Source organism: Lontra canadensis, unplaced genomic scaffold (assembly GCF_010015895.1).
Source record: "Lontra canadensis isolate GAN:19392208 unplaced genomic scaffold, GSC_riverotter_1.0 scaffold1, whole genome shotgun sequence".
Lineage (NCBI taxonomy): Eukaryota > Metazoa > Chordata > Mammalia > Carnivora > Mustelidae > Lontra > Lontra canadensis.
The window spans coordinates 116,212,956-116,229,783 of record NW_022630995.1 but is presented as its reverse complement, the minus strand read 5'-3'; the positions used below and the strand labels follow the sequence as shown (position 1 = coordinate 116,229,783).

The following is a 16,828-nucleotide window of genomic DNA, read 5'->3' as shown; positions in this document are numbered from 1 at the left end:
CCATCTAAAGCACATCACCCTGATTTCATTATGCAAGTGCCTGAAAAATTAAATTTTAAGAATATACAACATAGAACCTGATCAAAATTAATCTTTTTATGGTGCTTGTAGTCCAAATTCATCTAGAAGAATATAAATTGTCAATAAATAAGTAAATTTAGATGAGTAATATATCAGATTTTGTTTTAAGGATTTTATTTATTTTAGAGAGAGAGAGAGCATGCACAAGAGCACGGGGCCGGGATTGGGGAGGAAGCAGAGGGAGAGGGACAAGCAGACCCCATGCTAAGCACAGAGCCCAATGTGGGGCTCAGTCCCATGACCCTGAGAACATGACCTGAGCTAAAATTAAGAGTCAGATGCCTAACTGACTGAGCCACCCAGGCACCCTGATATATTGTTTTTTTTTTTTTAAGAGTATTTTTTTAGAAATGAAATCTTGCCATTTGCAATGACATGAATGGAGCTAGAGGGTATTATGCTAAGCAAAATAAGTCAACAGAGAGGGACAGTTATCATATGATCTCCCTGATTTGAGGAATGTGAGAAACAAGACAGAGGATCATAGGGGAAGGGAAGGAAAAATGAAACAAGACGAAACCAGAGAAGGAGACAAACCTTAAGAGACTCTTGGTCTCAGGAAACAAACTGAGGGTTGCTGGAGGGGCGGGGGTGGGAGGGATGGGGTGGCTGGGTGATGGACATTGGGGAGGGTATGTGTCATGGTGAGTGCTGTGAATTGTGTAAGACTGATGATTCATATAGACCTGTAGTCCTGAAACAAATAATACATTGTATGTTAATAAAAAAAAATTTAAGACTTTTTTTAGAGCAGTTTTAAGATTGTAACAAAAGATTTATTTTTCTACTTCTAAAAACAATGAACATGGATCTGCATTTTCTTTTAGACCTTGTGGATTTTGAAGTCAAACATATTTTTGCTGGAACACATGCCAATTTTGTGACAACTTGTCAGGTATTTATCATACTTTCTGTTTCTTTTTAAAATATATTTTTTAAGATTTTTACTTATTTGTTTTACAGAGGTGGGGTAGGGGGTGCACAAGCCAGGGGGCAGCAGGCAGAGAGAGGCAGGCTCCCTGTTGAGCAAGGAGCCCCATGCATCACTTGATCCCAGGGCCCTGGGATCTTGACTTGAGCCGAAAGCAGATGCTTAACCAACTGAGCCACCCAGGCACCCCTTTTAAAAATATTCTTAAAGGGGCACCTGGGTGGCTCAGTGTGTTAGGCCTCTGCCTTCGGCTCAGGTCATGATCTGGGATCGAGCCCTGTGTTGGGCTCTCTGCTCAGCAGGGATCCTGCTTCCCCCTCTCTCTGCCTGCCTCTCTGCTTACTTGTAATCTCTGTCTGTCAAATAAATAAATGCAATGTTTAAAAAAAATTCTTAAAAACAAAAAACAAAAACAAATAAAAATCATTTATTTCCATCTAGATTTCTTTTTTTTTAAAGAGCACACAAATGATGAGAAAGCAAAACAGCCTTATTGATGATATGGAGAAAGTTTTAGTGATCTGGATAGAAGATCAAATATTCCCTTAAAACCAAAGTCTGATCCAGGCAAGACCCTAATTCTCTTTAGTTCTATGAAGGGGCACCTGGACGGCTCAGCCAGTTGAGCATCTGTCTTTGGCTCAGATCATGATCCCGGGGTCCTGGGATTGGGCCCCACGTTGAGCTCCCTGCTCAGTGGGGAGCTTGCTCCTCCCTTTCCTTCTGCCTGCAGCTGCCCCTGCTTGTGTGCTCTATCTCTCTCTGTCAAATAAATAAATAAAATCTTTAAAATAAAATTCAGTGATGTCTGAGAGAGGTAACGAAGCTGCAGAGGAGAAGTTGGAAGCTAGCAGAGGTTGGTTCATGAGGTTAAGGAAGGAAGCCATCTCTGTAATATCAAAGTGCAAGGTAAGGCAGCAAGTGCTGATGGAGAAGCTGCAGCACGTTATCCACAGGGTCTAGCTAAGATGGGGGCACCTGGGTGGCTCAGTCAGGTACACATCCAACTCTTGATTTCAGCCCTGGTCATGATCTCAGGCTTGTGAGATTGAGCTCAGCTCTGAGTCTGCTTGAGATTCTCTCTCTCCCTTTGCCCCTTCCCCCACTCGCATGCCCTCCCTTTCTCTCTCCCTTTCTCTCTGTCTCTCTCATAAATAAAAATCTCAGAAATAATTTTTTTAAAGATTTTATTTATTTTATTTGACTGAGAGAGATACAGCGAGAGGGAGAACACAAGCAGGGGGAGTGGGAGAGGGAGAAGCAGGCTTCCCGTTGAGCAGGGAGCCCAATGCGGGGCTCAATCCCAGGACTCTGGGATCATGACCTGAGCCAAAGGCAGACGCTTTAACAACTGAGCCACCCAGGTGACCTACTAAATAAAGTCTTAAAAACAACAAAAAAATGTAGCTAAAATTATTAATGAAGGTGGCTACCCTAAACAAGAACTTTTTTTTTTTTAAGATTTTATTCATTTATTCAACAGGCAGAGATCGCAAGCAGGCAGAGAGGCAGGCAGATAGAGAGAGAGGTGGAAGCAGGCTCCCTGCCAAGCAGAGAGCCCGATGCAGGCAGGGCTCGATCCCAGGACCCTGGGATCATGACCTGAGCCGAAGGCAGAGGCTTTAACCCACTGAGCCACCCAGGAGCCCCCTAAACAAGAACTTTTTAATGTAGATGAAACAGCCTTCTATTGAAAGATGCCATCTAGGACTTTCATAGCTAGCAAGAAGTCTGTGTGTGGCTTCAGTGTTTCAATAGACAGTCTGACTATCTTGTTAGGGGCTAAAGCAGCTGAGGACTTTACGCTGAAGCCAGTGTCCACTTACCATCCTGAAAATCCTAGGATCCTTAAGAATTATGCTAAATCTGCTCTGCTTGTGCTCTGTAAATGTAAAAAGAAACCTGGATGACAGGACCTGTTTATAACATGGTTTACAGAATATTTTAAGCCCCCTGCTGAGATCTGCTTAAAAAAAAGTTTCCATTCAAAATGTTATTGTTCTTTGACCATGCAGCTGGTCACCCAAGAGCTCTGATGGAGATGTATAAGGAGATGAGTGTTGCTTTCATGCCTGTTAATGCAATGTCCACTCTGCAGCCCATTGATCAAGGAGTCATTTTGACTTGCAAGTTTTAGTATTTAAGAAATACATTTCCTAAGGCTATAGCTGCCATAAATAATCATTCCTCTAACGGCTCTGGGCTAAGTCAGTTGAAAACCTTCTGGGAAGGATTCACCATTCTAGATGCCATTAAGAACATCTGTGACCCATGGGAAGAGGTTAAAGTGTCAATGTGAACAGGAGATTGGAAAAGTGGGTTCCAGCCCTCATAGACGATTTTGAGGAGTTCAAGACCTCCATGGGGGAAATAACTGCAGATGTGGCAGAAATTTTAAGAGAACTAGAATGAGAAGTGGATCCTGAAGGTGTGACTGGATTGCTGCAATCTCATGATAAAACTTGAATGGATAAGGAGTTGCTTCTTATGGGTGAACAAAGAAAGTACCTTCCTGAGATGGAATCTACCTGTGAAGGTGCTATGAAGACTGTTGAAATGACAATAAAGGACCTAGAATATTGTATGAACTTTGTTTACAGAGCAGCAGCAGAGTTGGAGAGCACTGACTCCAGTTTCGAAAGAAGTTCAGCTGTGGGTAAAATACTTTTGAACAGCATTGCATGGTACAGAGAGATTGTGAAAGGAAGTGCCCATTGATGTGGCAAATTTTAATGTTGTCTTATTTTAAGAAATTGCCACAGCCACCCCAGCCTTCAGCAACCTTAACCCTGACCAGCATCCTCAAGACAAGATTACAACTGTCATCAGCTGAAACACTCAGGCTCTCAGACTCACTGAGAGCTTAGACTAGCAGTTTTTAGCAATAAAGTATTTTTAGAATCAAGATACACACATTGTTTACAGATGATGCTATTGCACACTTGATAGACTATGGTATTGTGTAAATATGATTTTATATGCACCAGGAAACCACAAAATTCATTTGACTTACTTTATTGCAATACTCGCTTTATTGTGGTGGTTTGGAACCAGACCCTCAATATCTCTGAGGTCTGCCAGTACATAGTTAACTTCCTAATTTGTAATTTTCTTCCTCCCCTTCCCTCCTTCCCTCCCTCTCTTCCTCTCCCTCTCTCCCTCCCTCCCTTCCTTCCTTCTTTCCTTTCTTAGAGAGATAGAGTGCACATGAGTTGGGGAGTGGGGCAGAAGGAGAGGGAGAGAGAGAATCTCAAGCAGGCTCCGCACTGAGCATGGAAGCTGAGGCGGGGCTCCATCTCACGACTCTGAGGTCATGCCCTGAGCCGAAATCAGGAGTCAGATGCTGAACTGACTGAGCCACCCAGGTGCCCCGAATTTATACTTTTTTCTATTTTCAGGAATGTTTTAAACTTGACATCCATATAGACTCTTGCCATATTCTCTGGGACAGAAAGTGATCAGAGGCAAAGGTTTCTGTGCTGCTGGGGAGAATGAGGAGATTGTACTTGGTTGCTCTGTCACAGCTGTCTAGTCGGCAGTTGCCTCCTGTGTCTCAGGCTCTACTCTTGGTGCTGGGGATAAAAATGAGTAGTACAGAAAAGGCTGGTCTCATTCTTGGCCTTTGGATTCTACAGGACAGGTGATAAATATGTAAATGCAAAATAACAAGATTGTATTAAAGAGCAATCAGTTTTCTGAAGCAAACAAAGTGAGCCATGGGAGACTGATGGAGTGGACTTCTTTAGAAATGTCAGTCAAGGGGCACCCGAGTAGTTCAGTCGGTTAAGCATCTGACTCGTGGTTTTGGCTCAGGTCATGATCTTGTGGGTCATGGGATCAAACCCCATGTTGGGCTCCCCTCTCAGCATGGAATCCACTTGAAGATTCTCTCCCTCTGTCTCTCGCCCCACTCACATGCACTCTCCTTCTCTAAGATAAATGAATATGTTTTTAAAAAAAAGAAAAGAGGGCGCCTGGGTGGCTCAGTAGGTTAAATCCTCTGCCTTCGGCTCAGGTCATGATCCCAGGGTCCTGGGATCGAGCCCCACATCAGGCTCTCTGCTCTGCGGGATCCTGCTTTCTCCTCTCTCTCTCTCTGCCTGCCTCTCTGCCTACTTGTGATCTCGGCCTGTCAAATAAATAAATAAAATCTTTAAAAAAAAAAAAAAAGAAAAATGTCAGTCAGGGAAGACATCTCAGAGGCTGGGAAGTGAGGTATCAGAGACCTCAGCTGTGCTTAGATCCAAAGAAAGAATGTTCCAGGGGCGCCTAGGTGGCTCAGTTGTTTGAGCATATGACTGTTGCTTTTGGTTCAGGTCATGATCTCAGGGTTGTGAGATCGAGCCCTTCCACAAGCTCTACACTCAGTGGGGAGTCTGCTTCTCTCCTCTCTCTCCCTCCGCCCTTCCCCTGCTCATACTCTCTCTCTAAAATAAATAAGCAAATCTTTAAAAAAAAAAAAAGAGTGTTCAGGTAAGCACACATAGAGAGGCCCTGTGGCAAGGATAAGTTTAGCATGTGTGAGGGACTGAGAGAGGGCCAGAAGGGCAGAACATAGTAGGAAAGGGTGAAGAGTTGTATTGAGATGGAGGCAAGTAGGTGAGATGGGATCAGTGTAAGTAGTCCTTGGGGAGGGGATCTGGAGCCTTAGTGGCATGTCCAAATCTGGAGCTCAGGGAGGATGTCAGCACTGGAACATAGACATGGTAGTCATCCAAGTACAGACAATATTTAAAGCCAGGGTCTGGATGAAAGGTCACCTTGAGAAAGAGAGTTAAAAATAAGCAGAGAAGGGGGACAGAATCCAGTCCTGAAAGACTTCTCCATTTAGAAGCCCAGCAGTGAAGAGATGCCGGAAGAGAAATTGAGAAGGGCCAGTTTCCGAGGTAGGGGAAAAGAGGGAGGCTCATCAAGATAAGAGAAGAATGTATTTCCAGAAGGAGGAAGTGGCTAATCCTGTCACATACTGCTGAGAGGTCAAGTAAAATGAGATGATTTTTGAGAATGATCCTGTTCAGGGGGAGAAAATGATGGTACATGAGAAAGAATGAATATTTGCAGAAGCATGTCCCACAAAAGGAGAGGAGAGGAGGAGAGGGAGAGAGAGAATCTCAAGCGGACTCCGCACTGAGCATGGAAGCTGAGGCGGGATCGCATCTGTGTAGAATGTAGGGGCTTGAGCGGAAATATTTATTTTGCTCTAATAAGGAACTGTGGAAATGAGGGTGAGTGATGGTGGAAAGGTGCCTGATGGCTTCGGTTTTCACAGTGACAAAGAGGGTAAGGCCCTCATCTGGGAGTGAGTGAGACAGGAGGAGTGTTAACAGGTTTGGGAATAAAAGGAAGGTGTACAGTAGTTGTCTCAAGAGAGTGAGAAGCAAATGTGGGAAATTACTAAATAGTGTTGGGTGCCCATTTATGATAGTAGGACTGCAAGTCAAATCAGTCAGCACCGTTGGGTGAATCTCTCCAGTGAATGGATTGGATTCAGTTTTGCTTGGGTTCAAATTTGGAGTATTCCAGACTTGTTTTTAACCACAGATGGAATTTTGTTAGGTAAGTTCAATAGGACAGTGAAAGAGTAGGAAGTATTTGCAAGGGACTTATTACAGTGCTGACCATGGACTCTAAGCTGGGTAAGAATGAGGAGGTGATGAGTAATGAACAAACAATAGGGTCACTGGATTGGCGGTCCTAATGGCCTTGAAGAATGTTGGAGTGGGTTCTGCTCTAAAGTAAGTGTCTTAGTCTGCTCTGCCTGCTAACAAAACACTATGGACTAGGAGGCTTCTGAACAGCAGAGATGTATTTCTCACAGTGCTGGGAAGTCCAGGATGGAGAGGCCAGCATAGTCAGTGTTTGGTCAGGACATGCTTCCTTACTTACGGATGGCTGTCTTCTTGCTGTGTCTTCACATGGCAGAAGGGGCAAGAGAGCTCTCTGGGGTCTCTTATAAGGGCACTAATCCCATTCATGAGACCTAGTCACCTCCCGAAGGCCCCACCTCTTTATACCGTCACACTGGGGATTAGAATTTCAACATATGGGGGGGAACACATTCAGTCCATAACATTCTCCCCCCCAAAATATTCATGTCCTTCTTGCATGCAAAATACATTCATTCTGTTCCAACAGCCCCCAAAAGTCTTAATTCATTCCAGCACTAAAGAATGTTAGATTGGGAGTTTTACTTTAAGGGAATCAGAAAAGGTGTCTCCTAACCAAAGAAAAGAATGTTTCTTTTCCTTTTTTTAAAGATTTTATTTATTTATTTGGTGGGGGGGAGGTGAGAAAGAGTATGAGTGGGGGTGGGAGAGGGCAAAGCGGACTCCCTGCTGAGCAGGGACCCCCCCCCCCGCACACCCCCAAACCCGCCAATGCCGGGCTCGATCCCAGGACCCTGAGATCATGGCCTGAGCAGAAGACCACCCAAGCACCCCTGAGAATGTTTCTAATAGAAATTTTAGAAGGTGAAACAGTTAATAATGATTATAAAGCATGGGGTATTACCTAGATCTAGGGTAGTGGTTTTCAACTAGGAATGGTTTTGCCTGGGAAACATTGGGCAACTCCTGGAGATGTTTTAGGTTGAAGTAACTGGAAAAGGGCAGGTGTGTTGGGGTGGCTGCCACCAGCATCTGATGGGCAGAGGCCACTGTAGCTGCTAAACATCCTACAATGCACAAGACCCCCACAAAAAATAATTATCTGACCCAAAATGTCAATAACATACATCTTGAAACCCTGGTCCAGGACACGGATAGTTGAGGCAGAGCAGAGGAGAAGTATGGAGATGAGATCAAGACTTGAGCGATCTGGTGGGAAATAAATCATGTTTATTAGTTCTGTAGTTGCCAAGAATTACAGGAAGAATGACAACAAGCATGGCAGTGACAAGGGAGACAGCAAGGTACTAAAATTTTCAGTGTTGAAGGGTAGTGACAAGGACATTGGGAGATGATTACTTCAGAGAAGCTGGGATTTTGAAGAGTAAAAGAAATGGTGTATAATGCCAATAGGGAGCACCTCATTGTCCTAAGTTTCCAGCCATGTGGGGAGAATAAAAAGCTTTCTTGTGATTGAGCTAGAGGGAACACGAGGGCTCAGATCAGGAAGCTGAAGGGAACTTCAGAAGTCACGGTTACACATCTTTTTCCGGAAGTTTTTATTTTAGCATTAAATAAAAACGGTGGAGAGTTTTATGACTCATGGAATGTCTGGCTAGCTCAGTTTGTAGAGTATGTGACTCTTGATCTCAAGATCTTGAGTTCAAGCCCCACGCTGGGCATAGATAGAAATTACTTAAAAAAAAAAATTTCCTGATTTATTACAAGTTCATTGGAGGCAGAGGTATAACATGGAGCAGAGCACTAATACCTTTGGAAGACTATATTAAAACACAGGTTTTTCTTTCCATATAGTGATTTCGGATACCTCTCACCAAGCCATTTCCATTCAAGTATTGTATAGAACCATGGTTCTCAAAGTGTGGGCCCTACACCAGAGCAGCAGCATCACGTGGGAATTTGCTAGATGTAAATTCTTTTGTTTTTTAAGATTAATTAATTAATTTATTTGACAGAGAAAGCATAAGCAGGGGGAGCAGCAGGCAGAGGGAAAGGAAGATACAGGCTCCTGCCAAGCAGGGAGCCCAACATGGGGCTCGATCCTAGGATCCTGAGATCATGACCTGAGCTGAAGGCAGCCACTTAACCGACTGAGCCACCCAGGCGCCCCTAGATGCAAATTCTTGAGCTCCACCCCTAAATGAGAAACTGTGGGGTTGGACTCAGCAGTCTATGCTTTAGCAAAATCACCAGGTAATTCTGTTGCATGCCAAAGTTTGAAAACCACTGATTTAAAAGTAAAAATCTATGGGTGATTAGAGGGGAGAAAGAAACCAGTGTTTACTGAATACCAACTATAGGGGCACCTCAGTGGCTCAGTTGATTGTCTGCCTTTGGCTGAGGTCATGATCCTGGAGTCCCTGCTCAGTGGGGAGTCTGCTTCTCCCTTTCCCTCTACTTCACCCCCTTCCCCTACCCCTTCACCCCCCGACCTCCGCTCATGCCCACTCTCTCTCTCAAATAAATAAAATCTTTAAAAAAAATGAATACCAACTATAATCCAAAGGCTTTGTATACCTAATATCATTTAATCTTAACAGGAGCCCAGAGAGGTAGGTATTATTATCTCATTTTTTAAAAATTATGGTTAATCTATATAGATACTTTTAACCACAATAAAATATATATAGTATACTTAATAAAATATATTGTATACTTAAGAATAGCTAAAATAGAAAATTTTATGATATATATATATGTATATACACACATACAATTTCGTGGCATTAATTGCATTCATAATATTGTGCAGCCATCTCCACTATCCATCTCCAAAACTTTTTTTTTCCAAAACTTTTTTTTTTATCACCCCAAACAGAAACTCTGTAACCATTAAATAATAAGTCACTATTTATGACCACCACTCCCCACAACTGCCCCAAGCCCTGGGTAATCGCTAATCTACTTTCTATATGAAGTTGCCAATTTCATATAAGTGGCATCATACACTATTTGTCCTTTTTTTTTTTTTTTAAGATTTTATTTATTTATTTGACAGAGATCACAAGTAGGCAGAGAGGCAGGCAGAAAGAGATAGAGGGGGAAGCAGGCTCCCTGCTGAGCAGAGAGCCCGATGCGGGGCTCGATCCCAGGACCCTGAGATCATGACCTGAGCTGAAGGCAGAGGCTTTAACCCACTGAGCCACCCAGGTGCCCCCTATTTGTCCTTTTGTATCTGGCTTATTTCATTTAGCATAATGTCATCAAAGTTCATCCATGTTGCAGCATGTATCAGAATCTCTTTTTATGGTGTTAGGGTCCGTGATCAAAGGAGCGAGACTGATACAAAGTGAAGGTCAAGCAAAGCTTTATTTTGTGCCAGTATCGAGAATCAAACCGACCGACCGGGGCGGCCTCTTACAGAGAGAGCAACCCTTCCCAGCCTCATAGACCAACTTTTATAGAGCAAAGACCGTGTGGTTGAGCCTGGCCACACATAGGTGGCCAATGAGATTGCAACACACAGAGAAAGTTGCATAGTCATGCTAGGTCACACATGGGTGCCCAATTGAATTACAATTCACCCTATAGTAACTATTTGAACTAGCCTATCACCTTGGTTAGAATTGGCACCCAAAATGTGGGGCCCACATTCTTTGGTAGTTAGGGAGATAGTATGTGCGCTTTACTGATTGGATGTCTCCACCGGGCCTGACTTGTCCTTGTATTCTTGGCTCTGTTATCAGGGACTGGTCAACCATATTTTACTGCATAAACAACAAAATGGCTGTTTAATCCGAGATGGAATCACTCTGGCTAAGTAGGCCCTTACAATGGCTGAATATTCCCCTGTGTCTATGCACCATGTTTATCTGTTGATGCTGTCATTGGACACCAGCTGTTTCTACCTTTTTGGCTTTTGCGAATAATGCTGCAGTGAATATTGGTGTATAAGTATGGGGTTGAGTCCCTGTTTTCAGTTATTTTGTGTCATTCCATTTTTAAATGATAAAGCTAAGGCTCAGATCAAGCAAAGTGGCCAAGGCTAGGACTGGAACAGCCCGGCCAGTCTGAGAACCCAATCCTTCTGACTACACCTCTTCCCGCGACACACCACGTCAGAGAGGGTGGGGGCCTACCTACCGCCTGCACCACAAGCCTTGCCGTGCTATTTATTCCTCAGCATGTGGGTGTTTTCCTGATCTTTTTTTTTTTTTTTCCATGAAGGATACCAGTTCTACAGATGTTTCCAGGAAAATCCTGCCAGAAATAAGACAAATTAGCCAGTCCCTGACAGAAAAATGGATAACATCAGCAGCAAGAAGCCCTGAACGCAAAGTGGCTGAGAGGTAGCTCTGTCTGATAACCTATAAATCACTGGTATTTGGTTTCAAAGCCATGGGGTCATTTTATCCTAAACATAAGACAGGGTTTGGCTTTGCTGGGAAAGCATGTGCATTTTAACCATATTCTCTTCCACCACCTCGAAGTCTGCAGACGTTGCTGATGATCTCACGTCATTTACTTAACTATATTGAGTACATGCCGTTCCCAGGCACCTTGATAGGCGTGAGAGAGGCAGGAGAGAATCAAAAACATGTATCTCACAAAGCCTTCATTGAAGTAGACTCTTGTGTATCTTCACAGTTTATACTCCGGGGCGCTATAAATTTCTATTTCCAAAAGGATGGATTTTATCTAAATCCGTGACTTGGTAAAATGAACTATGAAGGGTTTTGGTGAGATTTATCAGCACAAAATATATCCAGAATTTGGAAGTCTCGTCAGAGAGTAGTTATTTTCCTTGATGATTTCATGTCATCAGTTGTATAATTGGACAAAAGAGGAGTCATGCTTCATAGTACAGTACGACTTAACACTTGTGTTACTTTTACAGCGAAATTGCGATGATATTTTCATCTCCTGCTTGTCTGACTGCAAGTTTTTTAAAGAAAAGGTAAATTTTTACATGAGATTTACCTTCATTTAAAACACTGGGGAAGGAAAAACACATTGAGAAATATTTAAAATGAAATGCTTTAAGTCAGTCATTTTAACTTGTGAATTATGTTATCTTCGAACATAAAGTTCAACATAGAAAACTCTAAAGGTTGTGACAGAATTCTCCCATTTTGTAAAGTAAAGACCACTGCAAGTTGTAATTCCCAATTCACATGGTTCACCTTCTCTGCCCTGTCCTCCTCTGTGACCTGACAAAAAGGAATGATGTTCTTTTCAGGATCTTCATGTCCATGAGGTATCATTCTAATGTCGCTATAGTACTTAGAGGCCAAGGCAGCACTCTGCAGTTCTTTTTGTGGTGGGATCAATAGGGAAATCCAGCAACAGGGAAAATAGATTCCACTTATTTTATCTTGAACTAGGTTCACTACTACAGAGGAAAATCTAATTTCTCTATTTTGTGTCTGATCCAGTCCTATAAACAGCTCTCTCTTTTTTTTTTAAAGATTTCTTATTTTATTTATTTGACAGACATCACAAGTAGGCAGAGAGGCAGGCAGAGAGAGGAGGAAGCAGGCTCCCTGCTGAGCAGAAAGCCCCATGTGGGTCTCAATCCCAGGACCCTGGGATCATGACCTTAGCTGAAGGCAGAGGCTTTAACCCACTGAGCCACTCAGGCGCCCTTATAAACAGCTCTCTTGTGAAGTGCTCAACATTTGGTCAAGTATTTCTTTCCTTCCCTTTATGCTTTATAACACTGTGCCTGGAAACTGTTAAGAGATAAACTGGGGCATATTAAACATTTCAAGATTTATTTAAGCAAATACTGATTCAAACTGGGCAGCACCAAACTGAAATGGTTAGGAGCACTCCACCAACAGGGGCTAGAGGAAAGACATATGTAGAGAAGGTGCAGAAGCAAAGCAAAGCAATTAATTGATCAGCTATAGCTCAAAGCATGGAGGGCTATTTGTGATTGCTTGTCCTTAGGTTTCGATATCATTACTGAGGTGTTTATAGGCTCAGATTTGGGTTACTTACATAGGCCCCATAGTGATAGAGCCCCCCTCAGTGTAATGGCCTCCATGTTTAATTTAACAGTATTTAAGGGTGAAGGTGGATAGCAGCATGAAGGGGCCCTTAGGCTGCCCTCTGGCTTCTCTGGAGGCTGATGCCCTGCTGGCTTGTCCGCAGCAGATATCACTCAGTCCAGTCCTCCCCCACTAGGTCAGGTCTCATCCCTCCCCGTTGAATAGGCCCCAAGCTGCCTCACAGATTCTGAAGTTAGTTATACACATCTTGTGCCTCCTCCTGGCCAGGGAGGGCCAGTAGGTGGCACTCACTTAACCGGTGTTGCAGGCATTCTTTGGCTCTGTGTAACCCCGGTTGTCCCATTGGTTCTAAAGCCAGCTGCATTCTCAGTCACTCCTTAAGGGGACTGGAGGAACTGTTGAGTCCAACAACCGCACCTCAGGACCAGAGAAACCCAGGGAAGCTGAATGCCATGGCTTCCCACTGGCAGCCCATAGGCAGTGTCTTTCTAGAGTTCTAAAGAGCATCCTGATTCATCCCCACACATCGCAGTCAAGGGAGAGAAGAGAAATCAGACACTGCTTGCCTTTGCCTTTTTCCTCTCCCATATGCTTTCTTCTTCTTCTTCCCTTCCTTCCAGGAGAGAAGTAAGGGACAGGGACTCTGCCATACAGTGTTTCCTCTTTCTTCCCTACTCTAGCCTCAGGCTAATCCTTACTGCATATAGAATGTTTTCCAAGTGAAGAATATCATCTTTGTAAAGTGGAAAAGTATCCTCCCAGGAGTGATGAAACTCAAGGTTTGGTTTTAAGATGTCAAAGACTGCAAAGGACAATATATTTTAAAGGGAGAATTACAATACTTTGAGTGCTTGCATAAATATTTTAGCCCTGGTATTACTATTGATCCATTAAATCATCAAGCATAAGGTATTTCTTTCTTTTTTTTTTTTTAAGATTTTATTTATTTATTTGACAGAGAGAGATCACAAGTAGGCAGAGAGGCAGGCAGAGAGAGAGGAGGAAGCAGGCTCCCTGCTGAGCAGAGAGCCGGATGTGTGGCTCCATACCAGGACCCTGGGATCATGACCTGAGCCAAAGGCAGAGGCTTTAACACAGTGAGCCACCCAGGTGCCCCCATAAGGTATTTCTTGATAGAATGTTATAAAAACAAGTTGTTTGACAGATGCAGTCTCTTCAGATATCCCCAACACAACACCTAGACAAAGCTTTGATAGTATTACTAAGGGGAAGGCCGGGCGGGCATTTATCAAGAATTGGCAGTTTGGTTTAGGGTAGGCCTTTCAGTTTGGGGGATGGAGGGGTGGGGATGGGGGTTCGATTAGGACTGGGAAAAGATTCAATGATCCAGGATGGTTGGAAACAGCAAGGCATTGACTTTGAAGCAAGAGAGTCTAAGAATCTTAGGGCATAAATTAATGCTTTCCATTGAGGAGTTAATGGGTCTTTTCAGGAAGTTCCTATAATGCACAATCAAACCACTTGCCTGGGCTTAGGCTCACTTGGAATAGTGAAGTCATGCTAATGAAACAGAGGAATCCTAAGTAATGGAGATGTAGAAGGCAAGGTATAGGCGGGGTGTTGGGTAGTTTCAGTTCTCAGTGTACCGGCTGAGTGTGAGGGTAAATAGTGTCAGTTCTCAGATGCAGCACATAAAATCTCGCTATTATTGCACCCCACACTTGTAGCCACTTTAGAGATAATAATTTGTTACCTACTCTCTTTTAGGAGAATATAAATTTTATAAAACTTTTTGTGCCAAGTAAATTATTTTGAAAGGAGGCAAGCTGTAAGAAAGAAGTTTGTATCTGCTAACTAATAAAACAATAAATATGTATGAAGTTTAGAAATACTATTTTCGATTTGTTTATGCGTGTTTTTTGTTTTTGTTTTTGTTTTTGTTTTTTGTTTTTAAATTTCTTCTATCCAAAGAGGATCTGTAGAAACAATTTCCATTGATGTGGACTTACAAAAGGCAAGAGATACCTTCCAGAAGTTAACCAAAACAGAATGGATTTCTCTCATGGTAATGGCCAATATTTACTTGAGAAATAGAACAATGGAATTTCTTTACGGGAACCAGTAGATTGCAGTTTAATTTTGTTGGGAGCTGAGTCAGAGGGATGGTGTGTGATAGGGGAAGGGTGGCTGTTCATGAGGTTACCATATTCCAGACACTGTGTTAGATGCCGGCACTTTTTATTTTTTTAATTTATAAGTCATATTTTCGGCAAATGACTTGCATCCAAAATACAGAAATGATTTTTGTAACTCAGTAAGAAGAGAAATTACCTAAATTTTAAAAAAGATCAAAAGATTTGAATGGATATTTATGGATAAGCATAGAGAAAAATGCTTAGTACAATTAATCGTTAGGGACATGCAAATTAAAACCACAATGAGATATCACTTCACATCCACAATGATGATCATCATCATAAAGAAAGACAATAACAAGTATTGGTGAGGATACAGAGAACCCAAAAGCCTTATTCGTGGCTGGCAGACGCGTATTTCTTTAGAAAACAATTTGGCAGCTTCTCAAAAAAGTTAAACATAGATTTACCATATGACCAGCACTTCTACTTCTGGATCCTTTTCCAACCCAAATGAAAACACATGTCCACACAAAAGCTCCTATGTATATGATCATAGCAGCATGTTCATGATTGTCAAAATGTGGAAACAACCCAAATATTTATCAACCAGGAAGTGGATAAATAAAATGCGGTTAATTAATACAATGGAATACTACTCAGCAATAAAAAAGAGAGATGTTATAGCATAGGTGACCCTCAAAACATTATGTAATCGAAAGCAGACAAACACATAAATCACATATTGTTTGATTCCATTTACATGAAATGTTCAGAGACAGCAAATCCATAGAAATAGAAAAATAGATTAATGGTTGCATGGAGTATATAATAGGAAATGTGGTGGTTGAATAATGGCCTCCCAAGATGTCCATGTCTCAATACTCAAAGTCTGTGAATGTGTTGCCTTAAATGGCAAAAGGAATTTGCATAGGTCATCAAGTTACCAGTCTTGAGATGAGGAGATTATTCTGGATTATCTCCAGGGGCCCAGTGTAATCACAGGAGTATCTGTAAGAGGAAGCAGGAATGTCAGAGTTAGGGAGATTTGAAGATGTGTGTTTCTGGATTTGAGAATGAAGAAAGGTCAATAGCAAAGGAATGCTGACAGTCTCTAGAAACTAGAGAAATGAAAGAGTGGGGTTATCCCTCTAAGAAACCACTAGCCAGGGAACAGATTTTCCCTTTGAGCTTCCAGAAGGGATGCAACCTTGTCAATGTCTTGATTTTAGTCCTGCAAGACCCATTTGGACTTCTTCTTCTTCTTCTTTTTTTTTTTTCTTTAAGATTTTAATTTATTTATTTGAGAGAGAGAGCATAAGCAGACAGAGGGCAGAGGAAGAGGGAGAAACAGACTCACTGCTAATCAGGGAGCCCAACGTGGGCCTTGATCCCAGGACCCTGGGATCATGACTTGAGTTGAAGGCAGATTCTGAACCAACTGAGTGTCCCTCATTTTGGACTTCTGACCTCTAGAACAACAAGATAACAAATTCGTGTTTCTTTAAATCACTAAATTTGTGGTTATAGTAACTGTTAGTATGGTTAGTTAGTATAGTACTAATATATAGTATAGTGATTGTTATAGTAATAATAGAAAATAGGGCTAGAGACTCTAGGGAAAATCTATCTTTGACTTTTTTTTTTTTTTAAGATTTTATTTCTTTATTTGACACAGAGAGAGAGCACAAGCAGTAGAGTAGAAGAGGGAGAAGCAAGCTCCCCACTGAGCAGGGACCCCGATGTGGGACTTGATCCCATGACCCTGAGATCATGATCTGAGCTAAAGGTAGTAGTTGCTTACCCAGTTGAGACACCCAGGCACCCCTCTTTGACTTTTCTTGATTTAGAGGCTGCCTGCATTCTTTGATTCGTGGTCCCATATCACTGACTTCTGCTTCTGTGGTCACAACCCCTTCTCCTGACTTCTACTCCCTCTTTTAGATACTGGCACTTTTTTAAGCACATGTTTAAATGTATAGTAAATACAGTATTTTTATTTTCAATATGAAAAGAACAAAGTTTGAGAGGTAAATAATCATTAGCAGATACATGAAAATAGCACTAGTTTGGGAAGCAAGAGAAGCTTTACCTGTACTGGGGGAATGGAAAGCTGATTCTCTTGCGATCAATGTCAAA

The 16,828-nt window shown here is 42.3% G+C and overlaps 1 protein-coding gene across 1 annotated transcript in view; it reads left to right on the top strand.

Annotated features, from left to right (window-relative positions):
- Nucleotides 1-16,828, top strand: part of HERC6 (HECT and RLD domain containing E3 ubiquitin protein ligase family member 6) — a 62,125-nt gene that overhangs the window by 13,718 nt on the left and 31,579 nt on the right. Inside the window, exons 8-11 of the mRNA XM_032861876.1 lie at nt 909-976; nt 10,807-10,928; nt 11,477-11,536; nt 14,526-14,619. Coding sequence (XP_032717767.1) covers nt 909-976; nt 10,807-10,928; nt 11,477-11,536; nt 14,526-14,619 — 344 coding nt within the window. The remainder of the gene's footprint in view (nt 1-908; nt 977-10,806; nt 10,929-11,476; nt 11,537-14,525; nt 14,620-16,828) is intronic.